This window comes from Euleptes europaea, chromosome 2, assembly GCF_029931775.1.
Source record: "Euleptes europaea isolate rEulEur1 chromosome 2, rEulEur1.hap1, whole genome shotgun sequence".
In the NCBI taxonomy this organism is placed as follows: domain Eukaryota; kingdom Metazoa; phylum Chordata; class Lepidosauria; order Squamata; family Sphaerodactylidae; genus Euleptes; species Euleptes europaea.
This window is the reverse complement of record NC_079313.1, coordinates 64,086,063-64,099,588: the sequence shown is the minus strand read 5'-3', so window position 1 is coordinate 64,099,588 and position 13,526 is coordinate 64,086,063. Positions and strand designations below refer to the sequence as shown.

The window sequence follows — 13,526 nt, the reverse complement described above, 5'->3', positions numbered from 1 at the left end:
AAAACTGCTTCACTGTGAAGTTGTTGCACTTCATCACTGTTAATAAAGCTCATGTGAAAAGCCTATCATGTGTCAGCTGAAAAGGAATTCGGTTGTGCTGAGTTTTAAAAATAACTGAGGGCTAAAATGTAGCTGGTTCACAAGGGAAGTTCTTTCCTCTCAAATTTCAATTTAATTGGGATTTAACTTGGACTTCCTGAGCTGACAACTGAGTGGTAGTGCCCAGTACTATCTGATAAGTCACTCCAAATCCAGCTGTATCTTAAACACAGACATGGTGTACTGTAGAATAAAAGAATAATGCAAAGCTGGGTTCATTTCTTGTACTTTTGGACCAGAAGAGCAACGCCAAGTGTTCCCAGACACCGCATGTGCTAAGAGGTTAATGTCGAGATAGGATGAAGATAGTATATCTGGAAACGTTGAAAAGAGAAGTAAAATACTTGTTTCTGGGGTGATAAAATATATATCCAAATTCTGTGACGAGCACACTGGAAAATGTATTTAATGCTATCTGTGGCTTCTGTCTTTTTTATTATTATTATTATTAAAGCACAGAACTGATTTTTTTATCAGGTGCCATATTGTATGCTCAGATGATGACCACAGATAATGAAATAAAAACCCTTTAACATAAAGGCCAGTAGCATACGCAGTATTTAGTACTGATAGTTGCATCCTATTTGAGCCTCAAAATTTTGTATGCATTTCTCTTCCTAAAATTTGCAAGGTTGACCACCCTCAGAGAGAAATCTAAAACAATCCTAGCAAACAAAATGCAAGTGCTAAGAAATTCATCTTTTTTCTTTTCTGTGTGTGTTATATCTATGTGTGTAAAGTGCCTTCAAGTCGCAGCCGACTTAAGGTGACCCCTTTTTGGGGGTTTTCATGGCAAGAGACTAACAGAGGTGGTTTGCCAGTGCCTTCCTCTGCACAGCAACCCTGGTATTCCTTGGTGGTCTCCCATCCAAATACTAACCAGGGCTGACCCTGCTTAGCTTCTGAGATCTGACGAGATCAGGCTAGCCTGGGCCATCCAGGTCAGGGCTGTGTTATATCTATATCTATTTATAGTTATAGAACAGATATAGAAAAATCAGTATCCAGAAAGAAAAAAATAGATTTAAAAAGAGCCAGCGTGGTGCAGTGGTTAAGAGCGGTGGTTTGGAGCGGTGGACTCTGATCTGGAGAACCGGGTTTGATTCCCCACTGTTCCACATGAGCGGTGGACGTTAATCTGGTGAACTGGGTTGGTTTCCCCACTCCTCCACATAAAGCCAACTGGGTGACCTTGGGCCAGTCATGCTCTTTCAGCCCCGCCTACCTCACAGGGTGTCTGTTGCGGGGAGGGGAAGGGAAGGTGATTGTAAGTCAGTTTGATTCTGCCTTAAGTGGTAGAGAAAGTCAGCATATAAAAACCAACTCTTCTTCAAATGCAGTTACCATTACATCTGGACTAAAGACAAAAGTGAAGCAGACAATAATATTTTTTGCAATAAACATAACTCCTGTGTATTAGTAATAAATAATAGTTTAACAATGATCTTAATACAAATCATATGTATTTTATATGATGCATATTAAACACGGTTTTAAGATTAAACATTATTATAAATTCAGATACAGCATATAATACATTCTATTTTTCTTGAAATTCTTTATATGGTTTTTTAACATAATTTGTCAATTTCGCCATGATTGGATATTCAGCCAGTTTCCCAATCTTCTCTGACAGGGCACTCTTCTGCTTTCCATTTTGCTGGAAATTCCTCTCTTTTCATAGGAGGGAGCATACAAGTTGTGGTTCATGCTTAAAAATGTAGAAAGGGCTGGCAGAAAAGATTCAGTCCAGATTCCCAGAGCTGTTTTCAAAACAAGCTCCAGCCCTGTTGCTCTGCCTTCAAAACACGAGCAGCTGTCATAGTCTCGCCTCTCATAATTGCAGACCTTCGTTTCTAAGAAGGGAGTGATTATTTATTTATTTAGATATTTATGCCCTGTTTTTCTCCCTAGTGAGGACCCAAAGCATCCTTTCCTATATCATTTACAAAGCACTGAGGTGCCAGTTGAAAAGTCTGTTAATACTTAAGGTTATTTTGAATCTGCCAATACTTAAGGCTTTTTAAAGGGTTAGATTTGGCCCATGCTCATCCCCAGTACTGGACATATTCAGTCAAAATTACTGGCAGCACAGCAACTGGAGAGTAGGTGGCTCGTTGATAGTGTGCAGATTTACTGCACACATGTCAACATCTTGCTGTGTGGCTGGGAATTGTCCTAGAGCCATTGTGTTTCATCTCTTTGGGGTTAGATTGTACCCCCTTAAAAATGCTAAAACATGCCATGGCCTTTGCTGTCAGAATTGAATTTTTCTGTGCAGTCTTCCTGGCGTGAATTATATGTGTCAAAACTTGCTAATGATGACCATGAAAATATCCAGTAATTGCCATGGAGCACAGGTGATGAAATCAGTGGCACAACCAAGGTGTTTTTATTTGGTTCGCAAACAGTGTTTAATCTATTGTGCCGCAGTTTTTACCAGTGGTGTTTTACACAATCCGCTCTTCTTTTAGCAGAAGATTGTTACAAGAAGTAATATATTGTAGAACAGGCCTTGACAAATTGGATCTAGGAGCCAGCCCAAATATTTAGGAGCCAGACACTGCCATTGTAAGCAGGGTTGCACCCTTCTGAGCTGATTGACCTCAGTGGACTTAGAAGGGCATAACTCTGCACTGAAACTCACTTTTCAGCCTTCAGGGTTCTGAATTTTAATGACCACATTTTCTAATTACTGCTATCAAAAATCCTAATTTTAACCTCTTTTCACAGTTTCTTGTAGTTTCATGAAGTCTATAGCAAAAGGAGCCCCGTGGCGCAGAGTGGTAAGCTCCAGTACTGCAGTCCAAGCTCTGCTCACGACCTGAGTTCGATCCCAACAGAAGTTGGTTCATAAAAAAAGTTGGTTTTAGGTAGCCAGCTCAAGGTTGACTCAGCCTTCCATCCTTCCGAGGTCGGTAAAATGAGGACCCAGCTTGCTGGGGGTAAAGGGAAGATGACTGGGGAAGGCACTGGCAAACCACCCCGTAAACAAAGTCTGCCTCGTAAAGGTCGGGATGTGACGTCACCCCAAGGGTCAGGAATGACCCGGTGCTTGCACAGGGGGCCTTTACCTTTGTAGCAAAAGCCTTGGGCAGATAACCCAGGAATCCCCAACGAATTGCCCGTGGGCACCATGGCACCCGCCAACACCTTTTCTAACACCCACCAAGTGTTTTTTGAAAGTGGGTGGGGCTAGGTAGGGCTTTTGCCCAGCAGGGCTTCTGATTGTCTATAGGAGATTTGATGGCTGTGCAGATTTTTTTTTAATTGCTTTGGCAGCATCTGCAACCACACTACACTGTGTTACTGAAGTTAAGCTGTGGCAATCATTTTGTGGCTGCCTCCGCCTTCTGCAGCAGCCATTTTGGTGCTGCACCCACCATGCCGTGTCAGAATTCCAAATGTGCCCACAGGCTCAAAAAGGTTTAGGACCCCTGCTCTAAACCTAACCTAATTTCTTCTCACCAAATTTTCCTCTGTTTCATTATTGCTTTAAAAAACTCTACTTAACAAAATATTGGAGCCAGTATAAAAAGCAACTGGTTAAGAAAGGAATTCATTCCCCCACCATTGGATGGTGTGAATTAAAGTTTACATATAAATAAGCAATGACAAGATCTCGTGCACATTTGCTTTTCTGTCATACAACAGAACATATTCTCATGAGATAAGTGCTTTTTCCCGTTGTCAAGAAACACTTCTCTAAAATCATAGTTGAAAATACTAAGTGCCACAAAGAAATTTCGACTCACTGTGGCAAACTAGTGCCTGAATTTTTGTCTAGCACTGTTCTGGAAGTTACTCAGATGCATGAAATATTTTGATTGTTCTTCTGGTTGCTGTTATAAATACCAATGATGTAATATTTTGTTGTTTTATGGTAGTCCCCTTGGGCTTATTCTACAAAGTGTTGGATATAAATATTTTAAATAAATATATAATCTTATCTTGCTACCTGACCTTGTTATCATAAGCAGATTCCAGTATTCAAATACTTGTGCTGAAGTAATCCTATTAGAGTCTGTAGAATTCTGCTAAAGTAAAATCTTTTGGATTGCAGTGGCAAGTCGCAGTTGTCAAAACATTTACTTGCAGGTGGCTCTTCTGGCTAAGTATAATAGTAAAATGGCCTTTCTCAGAAATATGGAAAATTCACTGAAGAAACACCATTTTCACAAGTTGCTAATGTCACGTGCTTAATAAACATCACATTATTGTAGCTGTTCTTTATTCTTTTTTTGCTGTTTGCTTCAGATCATTTGTGAGGAATTGCCTTCACCGTACTTTGCAATAGAACAGGGAGGCACTTATTATTGATGCTAATAACAAAGGGAATCCTTGTGGAACTGTGTCTTTAGAAGGTTTCCTGGGTGTATGATTTTATTCATTTATTTATTTAATGCATTTTGGTACTAAACTTCCTCCAAAGAGCACAATAAACCCGTGAAGTAGGTTAAGCTGAAAGAGAATAACTGACACAACAGCACCCAGTATGGAAAGGGGAGATTTGAACCCAGGTCACCTGATCCTAATCCAACCACTACACTTAGGGTTGCCAACCTCCAGGTACTAGCTGGAGATCTCCTGCTATTACAACTGATCTCCAGCCGAGAGAGATCAGTTCAGATGGAGAAAATGGCCGCTTTGGCAGTTGGAGTCTATGGCATTGAAGTCCCTCCCCTCCCTAAACCCCGCCCTCCTCAGGCTCCGCCCCAAAAACCTCCCACCAGTGGCAAAGAGGTGCCTGGCAACCCGAACTACGCTGCATTGTATCTCTAGATTTGGTGGTAACCATGAATTCAGAAGCTAGATATTTGCACCCTGAAGGTCTGGGTGTACCCTGAAAGTCTGTATTATGTACCTGTATTGTATCCATTCAGATGCCTTAATTCTGTGCAAATGATACAATAATCTCACTTTGTATAGAGGGAGAACCTAAATTTTTGAAATTATACCATCTGTTACATATATATGTGTCCTTTCCATTTTACAGAAACAGTATCTGGACTAATTATTTTGGCTTTCTGGCATGTGTTCTGTCTTTCTCTGTGTGTCTTTAGCTTTGTCTCTAGTCTGTCACTCTTTCTCTCTCACACACACGCGCACACACACACACACATGTACTCTTTCTGTCTCTGCACACTGAAATATAAGCTCCAAATTTTGAACTTTTAAATCATGAAATAGAGCAAGCAAATACCCAATTTCAAGTTGGACACAAGTAGGTATTTTATACTCTTTGGAAAACATGACAGAATATTATTTTCCCATTTGCATTAAACATGATTGCCAAGCAAAAGCTTTTATGTTTCATTCCACATTAGAGTTGGAAGACTTTACAAGAGTACAAGGAAGAATTTCAGAATAGGAAAATAAATTATATTGTACTAATGCATATACTTTGGTATGTTTGACTATATAAAATTAAATGACCTATCTCTACATAAAATATCCAACTAAGAAAATATAATTCATTTCTACTTTGTCATCATATTGAATCAAGGGAACTTATTTCCACACAAAAGTTAGGGAAGATGGTATATTCTACACTGGTTGACTTGTGGATATCATGGGATACATTCTTCTGATTAGAAACAGTCTATCTGGTTTAGATGGAGAAATAATTCCTGGAGAGACAGTGGGATTGTTTATATACCTAGTAAAATTGAGGCTATGAAGTCCAAGACCTTCTGCTAGATCCTAGATGCTTACAACAGTATGGTTGCACTGCCTGGATCAACAGCATTTTATGGACATGAAAGCATCTTTGATTTATCTATTCAGTTGAACAAGTAGTATATTCCATTGACAATTTTGCCTGGATTTTTACAGGGACCTATACAAGCAAAATAGTATGAGATGGTCTGGGGTTGGGCCCAAAGGATCATGAGTTTAAGGAGTGGATATACTGTGCTCATGGAATGGATATCTCCTGCCTCCCCTTTCCCACTGCATCCCCTGAAATGTTGCTAATGAAGAATACAGAATGTGGGGGATTGCAGTTGGATATGAGAATCTGTGAAAATTGCCCACTGCCTTCTGTGCACAACAGTACCTGTCTGTGGGCAAAAGACAACTTTAAATGCTACCTGCTGGAATTTATTGACTGCTGATAAAATTCTGATCACAAAAAAACTGCATCAGACTAATCCTCCAGTTTTGAAGGAATGGTTAATTAAGATATGAAAAATTGCCAAAATATCAAAACTAACTAAAATTCAACTGAAGAAGAAAAAGATATTCACAAAGACATTTAAATGATCATAGCAACCATTTATTTGTTTCATTCATTCATTATGCCATACTGATATCATACATATAAGTCAACCTGATTATTATAGATATTCATATGTAATAAAGATATTATGTCTTAGTTATATGGTTAGCTATATTGTTAACATTTATAATATTTGCCTTGAGTTTTTCAAGTAAAAAAGGAATTATGTATACATACTGGTCACTCTGGAAATAATGGTGTTATTAACAAAGGACATACACAATTTGTCCAGTTTCTTTAAAACATAAAATATGTCCAGTTTTTTTTTTTAATGGAATTACCGTAAAAATGGGAGAAGGGTAAACACTAGCTTAGGAACTGGTGAAAACATCTCACTGGCTTGAATGAATCCAATGATGCACTGTACAGTTCCTTTTTTCTAGGTCAGTTGGGTTTACATACAACAGTTCAAAGTAATCTACTGTGCTCACTAAACAGAATTCCTAGTGATTTCACTTGTAGTTAAGACTAATACTGTGTCTTTGTTTATCAATTCAAAGAGTGGTGGTGGTGATCATGATTGCAAAGTCTGAATTTATTTTTATGGGTACCATTTTGTATCGATGATTTTAGTGATGAGTATGAAGAGGATGGGTTTTGCCAGCCATACAGAGGAATTGCATGTGCAAGATTTATTGGAAACCGAACAATTTATATGGAGTCTCTGAATATGCAGGGTGAAATAGAAAATAAGATTACTGGTAGGTAAACATTTCATCTTCGGTATTCAATTCAGTTGCCTTTATTCTTGACTGCTTGCCATAATCTTCAATGTAACAAAATTAGTCACTCCTTAATGTGCTTAAGGTACAGTGAAATTTGCTCCGATATGTTCAAAACCACATCAGTTTAACAGGGTATATCTATTTAAAAGAGAGAGCAATGTGGATGATTTTACAAAACTAAAAAATGATATAATGAAAAGGGTGTTTTTGGCATATTTTATATTGTTCTATTCATTTTTCTACTCTCTGTGTGTGTATTACATACAAAAACAGCAGAAAAACAGCAGGAAAACAGCAGAAAGAATTAAAGATAGTTTTTTAAAAGTTCTTCCCAAGAACATTTGCTGCAATTGTATGGGCTTTTAGAAGTGGTAAATTATTGTTATGGTATTGAATGTGACCATATATAGCATATTGTCTAAACTCCTGATATGTCTAAATTACAGCTGCCTTCACGATGATTGGAACCTCCAGTCATTTATCTGACAAATGTTCCCAGTTTGCAATTCCTTCACTGTGCCATTATGCTTTCCCATATTGTGATGAGACTTCCTCGGTTGCCAAGCCTCGGGATCTGTGCCGTGATGAATGTGAAATTCTGGAAAACGTACTTTGCCAAACTGAGTACATCTTTGCCAGATCCAACCCTATGATTCTGATGCGCCTAAAGCTGCCTAATTGTGAAGATCTTCCACAGCCTGATAGCCCTGAGGCTGTAAACTGTATCCGCATTGGTATCCCTATGGCAGATCCAATAAATAAGAGTAAGTGACCATTTTAAACTTGATCCTTTCATAGGAAACATCCTTCCATCAAACGTTTTTTGCTAATATCCTTCAATCTGAACCGAAAGACACAGTGATATGCTTTTGCAATTCAAAATCTAGCTTGGTCAGATTATTAGTCTAATGAAAAACCTAGCTAGGCATTGCAGAACCCATTTTTTTCAGTGTGTCCCCCATTTTGCATAGATTTGAGTTGACATTAATTTATTTAGAATAAGATCTTTTAAAAAAAGTAAACTAGCAAATCTTATTTGTACTGCTCTTTAGATCACTTGACTTTTGGTGCCACAGCCCTTGTCTATTAAAATGCCCATTAGCCATTCTATTGAAATAAACTGTATTAATGGTATAAGTAAAGACTCCTTACAAGGGCAAAGGTTGCTGTGCAATGTTTGCATGCTATATTAGTAGACCTAATTCCAGTCACTGAGTAGGGTTCATTTGTTAGATCACAGACTGATTAGAGTGAATGTGATACTACGTGATTGTATTTCCAATAACAGTTGAGTCTCACGGTTTCTTTGTATTTTCATGCCAAACTAATGGATTCATTTCAGGTTTCCAGGGCAGTTTTTATGCGAAAAATACTTGGAATAAGCATTTCTATTACAAAAACCTAACCATTAAATCTTCTCAAGAGTATGGATGAATAGCCAGCCAAGCATTATAACTTCAGTAACTTGGGGAACTGAATTAGATTTCCGGATACAGGCCAGCAGAAACATAACCTGACTCAGTGAAGATGCATTTCATGCTCTTATGCTGATCAGCCACCAATGGGCACGATAGCTGTCTGATTCGCCAAAAGTGAACTGTTGCTTTCTTTGTTCTTTTACAGATCACAAATGTTATAACAGCACAGGGATAGACTACCGAGGGACTGCGAGCGTCACAAAATCTGGGCGGCAGTGCCAGCCGTGGAATTCTCAGTATCCGCACACGCATACATTCACCGCTATCAGATACCCTGAATTAAACGGGGGCCATTCCTACTGTCGAAATCCAGGAAATCAGAAAGAAGCTCCATGGTGCTTCACTCTAGATGAGAACTTTAAATCAGAACTTTGTGACATCCAAGCCTGTGGTAAATACTGAATTCTCCAATTTACCATTTTTGAATGGAAATTAGAAGAATTGGTTTATGGTGTTTTCTTGTAGTTCATGTTTCTGTAAAATAAATAAGCTTTGTTTTATTTGAGAGGAGAGCAGTTAAACAGTATCCATATAGCACCGAGAGAACAAGTAATAGTATCTAAGAAAATGGAAAATCTCCCAACAAGACAATCCTTCAGCATTTCATATTTATGGAACTTGCCTACCATTATTGTAGGTAATTTGAAAGAGCAATATAAACTATTCCAAGGAGTCATACTAGAAATTTTGTCTGAATTTAACAGGAGTGCACTGGACTATATTGAAAAAGAGCCACAGGCAAGTTCTTAGTGTGCCCACTTGAAACAAAACAGAGGCAGCTTATGAGGTAAATAGGTCTCCTTTAGCAGAAAGATAATGGAGAGTGCAGGGATTCTTTTTTGGAGCCAGCTTCCAGTTGAAGGAGAATCTAATGAAAAGACTTGGAGGTGGGAACTCTCAAAATAGCTGTCAGGATGAGTAGGACTCTAGTTGCCCCATTGCCAAGGGGTTAGGGGTTTAGCCTCACAACATAGATGAAAGCGCTGGATGGACATACATGAACAGCACTCAGATAAGCAGAAGTATGTTGCAAGACTTGTTGGGGATGAATAACATGGAAATCTGAATGGTAGAGGCATGTTAGAGTTCATCGTTCTTTAACAAAAACTGGTATGTAAGGGTTAGAATGTACAACTAGGACTGAGAAGCTGTGGTTTCAAATTCCACATCAGCCATGAGTCTATGTTATCTTGGGCCAGTCTCTGTCTCTCAGTGTAACCCTCTCCATGGTTGTCAAGATACAATGGGGGAGGGGATAAGCATTTACTATCCTCTTTGGAAGGAGGACAGGATAGAAATAATGAATAAACAAAAAAGATGATGGAGTCAGTCCACCATCTAACTATTCGGATATCTGGGCATTTTAAATTTCTAGCCTGTCCTGTCCCTTCAGAAAGCATTAGATCGTGACATTTTCTGTGTGCCCAACAGCATTTATAATTCCTCTGTTTGGGGAAAGCTTTAAGGATCTCTATCACGCTCTATCAGCTGTGAGAGGCCGCAACAAACACTAATTGGCACAGCCCTGCACATACCCAAGGAAGCTTCCCTGTTTGTGTTTTCGTGTGTGTTTGTGCTTTAAACTTGGTTTAATTCTATTTGCTACTCCAGTTACCCATGAGCTGAATTAAAATTGGCTTGTGTGTCTCACAACCACAGTTTGGCCACTCTGCTGCAGTCATTTCTACATCCTAATGCCAACTTCCCATCAACTCTCTGATGTAGATGTGTATATCATCTTTTATGTTCTTTTAAGGCAGCTGTACAAAATTAAGATGCAGAACAGGCCTATCTATTATCTGGTTCAGAAAACTGCATAAATATTAGTACTTTAAACTGCAGATGATTTAAATTAATGTCTTCATTAATTGACATTTTGAAAAATGTACAGGCAGTGCTGCTTTAAGTATCAATATTAATATTCCGTTTGTAGGGCTGTAGTCCTAATTTACCAAAGTATGGGATGGTGAGCATTGATGCGTGCTGAACTGGAAAACTGGCTTCATTAGGATCCATTTGAGACTAACAAGGGTTTGTGGTGTCAGCTGCAGCCTTCAAGAACTGGTAATTCCACCTAATTGAAGATGTGGAATTAGCCCCAAGGCTTGCTTGCAGTTTTCAGACTAACATTGAAAGCTGGCTGTAGTAATATCATTGGGTGCGTTTTTTCCTGGAAGATGCAGTGATAAAACAAATTGAAAATGTGGGAAATGTGGAACAGGAACAGTATCTCAACTCTTCTGAGATAATGGCATAAAGCCTGCGAATATTGCAGGGAAGAATTCTGGTTTATTGGAACCAGCAGGTTTGAAGTTAAAAAGTAAATAAAACTAAGCCTTGGTGAAGACTTCAGAAGCACATAGGAGAAATATGTCATTTTAGATTGTAACTCTGTGGACTTTGTATTTTGGAATCATCATAACAGTTGTTGTTAATATTGCCATTGCTCCCTTCCACCTACTTCTGCTCCCTAGGAGATGGACAATCATAATCATGAAAAGACATCATTCCTATCAAGGGTAGTGGTGTACACTAAGCTACCTGTTCCTTATACGGGATGGATAGAAAGCTCATTGAAAAGAAGAGGTGCACAATGACTGCAAAAACCAATGTTAATTTAATATACACAAGAATACTATATTCTAATAAAACCATTGTTAATTTTCTGAGACACATATTACATAATTTATAACCATCTCACACTGTGTTCCTTATTTTGGAGCACCAAGTAGAGCCCTACCCTAATCGCATGTAGTTCCTGCCTGCCACATTTTGATGAATGTAGCACACTGAACCAGTGTGGTGTAAAGAAGAAAATGTTGGACTTAGGCCAGCTTTTGATCTCTACTCAGGCATTAATCTTGGCCAGTCACCATCTTTCAACCAAGCAGAGTTGCTGTGAGGATAAAAATGGCAGAAAAATGCATGCCACCTGCGCTTCTTGGAGGAAGAATCGGATAAATATGTAAATAAAGCAAAATGAAAGATGCAAATCTGAAGGAACATAAGAAACAGGACAGAGTGACAAAGGAAGGAGAAAGATGTAGATTAAATACTGTCTAATGTGTTTATATATGTGGTTTCTAGTTTATAGCAGGTAAATGCCTTTTATAGCAGGTAAATACCTCTGTGTCATCTGGCAATTTATGCCAGGTAAATCAACAAATCTATGTGCTGTAGTCTACATTTTTATAGACAATAGTATAACATACCCTACATTTTTTTAAAAAAAATCACTGTTTTGAGGTATAATGGGTCCACTAAATGAAATCACCACAACTGTCAAAGAGTATATTCTCAATATATCAGGGCACTCAAAAGACTCTTTAAGGATGATGGTAAACTCAACATGACAAGGCAGAATGAAAGTAGAATATAATATATGGCCACAAAGTACCATTCCATAAAGCTTTTAAAAGATTCCTAAACTGCTTCCTTGAGCTTTGCTCTAGACCCCCTCCCCTCATCTGCTTTGTCTGTAGAAAGGAGGGGAAATGTGTTACAGTTTTTGCTGCCAAAAGGATTCAAAGGTCTGCACCCTTTCTTATCCCTAATGAGCCATCAAGCAGTTGTGGTGCCGCTCTGCTCTCTTGTCTCTTTCATCACCTTGCTGCATGTGGTCTCACTGACATCTTCTCTTCCTAATTGTCTCCCTTCGCAGGTCAGGTGTCTCAGTCTCATGTTCAAATTCCCACTCACCTCTTTTGACAAGGCTTATGTTGGACCAGTACTTGGTTACCTGTATAGAGTGAACAAACATCTTCCCAGGTTTGGGGTGGAGGGATTTCATATACCTCCCACCTAAACACTGGTGCTTTTTTCAGAATATTGCCTTCAGCATATTGATTTCCACATGATCCCTTTTGTAAGTAGACTTTGCATCCCATTTTTAAAAATCTATTTCTACCCTGTTTTTCTCCCTCAGTAGGGACTCAAAGTGGCTTACAATTTATATCCCACTTTATGTCCCTGAAGGGACCTAAAGCAGCTTACAACAATAGAACAATAGAAAAAAACACAATAGAAAAAATAAAGAAAACAACAATATATTTAAGCCGAGGGCTGGTCCTTCAGATATGTATTTGAAGGCACAGGCTAAGAGCCAAAGGCCATGAGGCCTCAGGGCTTATGTTTCTGGCCAAACCCAACCTTTTATGCCTGCAGACAGGAAGAAGGGGGGAACAGATCTGAGAGGGTGTATAGGTGGCAAGATGTTACGCAACAAGAGTTCTCTTTTTTGCCTTGAAAAATCTCTGGACGATGGACATATGACAGTGCAATCTCACATCATGGACTGATGCTGGTTCTGCTAACCCATTTCACATAGGGCCACAGGCTGCAAGTCATAAGCTAAAATCCAAGGGGCCAGAGACCTTTGGCTCACATCAAAGGCTTATGCATCTGGCCATGCTAGGCTTTAAAGTATCTGTTGAAGGGAGGGACAGAAGTTCAGTCCAGGTGTTATATAACTTTGGCTGATACACCAGCTGTGGCCCATCCTCAAAAAGGGCCATGGTGCTCTATGCTCTGATCATATCAAAGATAGGTTACTGTAATGTGCTGTATGTGGGGCTGCCTTTGAAAACTGTCTGGAAACTTCAGTTGGTCCAGAATGCAGCCAGGTTCATTGTCAGGGACTGGATACATTGATCATATCTCCCTTGTGTTGAAAGATCTGCATCGTTTGTCAGCCTGCTTTTGGGCACTAGTCAAAGTATTGGCTTTTACATATAAGGCTCTAAATGGCTTTGGCCTGGTTACTTGAAAGACTGCCTCCTTTCATATTCTCCAGCTCTCCAGACTCTTCTCAAACTCTGTTAGCCTCGCCTGAAGAGGTAAGGTAGATCGTATCCAGAGACAAGGCTTTCTCAGAAGTGGCAACTAACCTTTGGAATAACCGCTCCCTTGAGGCTTCCCTGGTGCCAGAACATTTCTCTTTACTCA

The 13,526-nt window shown here is 39.1% G+C and overlaps 1 protein-coding gene across 1 annotated transcript in view; it reads left to right on the top strand.

Moving 5' to 3' along the window:
* Positions 1-13,526, top strand: part of ROR1 (receptor tyrosine kinase like orphan receptor 1) — a 196,107-nt gene that overhangs the window by 172,237 nt on the left and 10,344 nt on the right. The window contains exons 5-7 of the mRNA XM_056845613.1: positions 6,953-7,080; positions 7,551-7,868; positions 8,728-8,973. Of these exons, the coding sequence (XP_056701591.1) occupies positions 6,953-7,080; positions 7,551-7,868; positions 8,728-8,973 (692 nt within the window). The remainder of the gene's footprint in view (positions 1-6,952; positions 7,081-7,550; positions 7,869-8,727; positions 8,974-13,526) is intronic.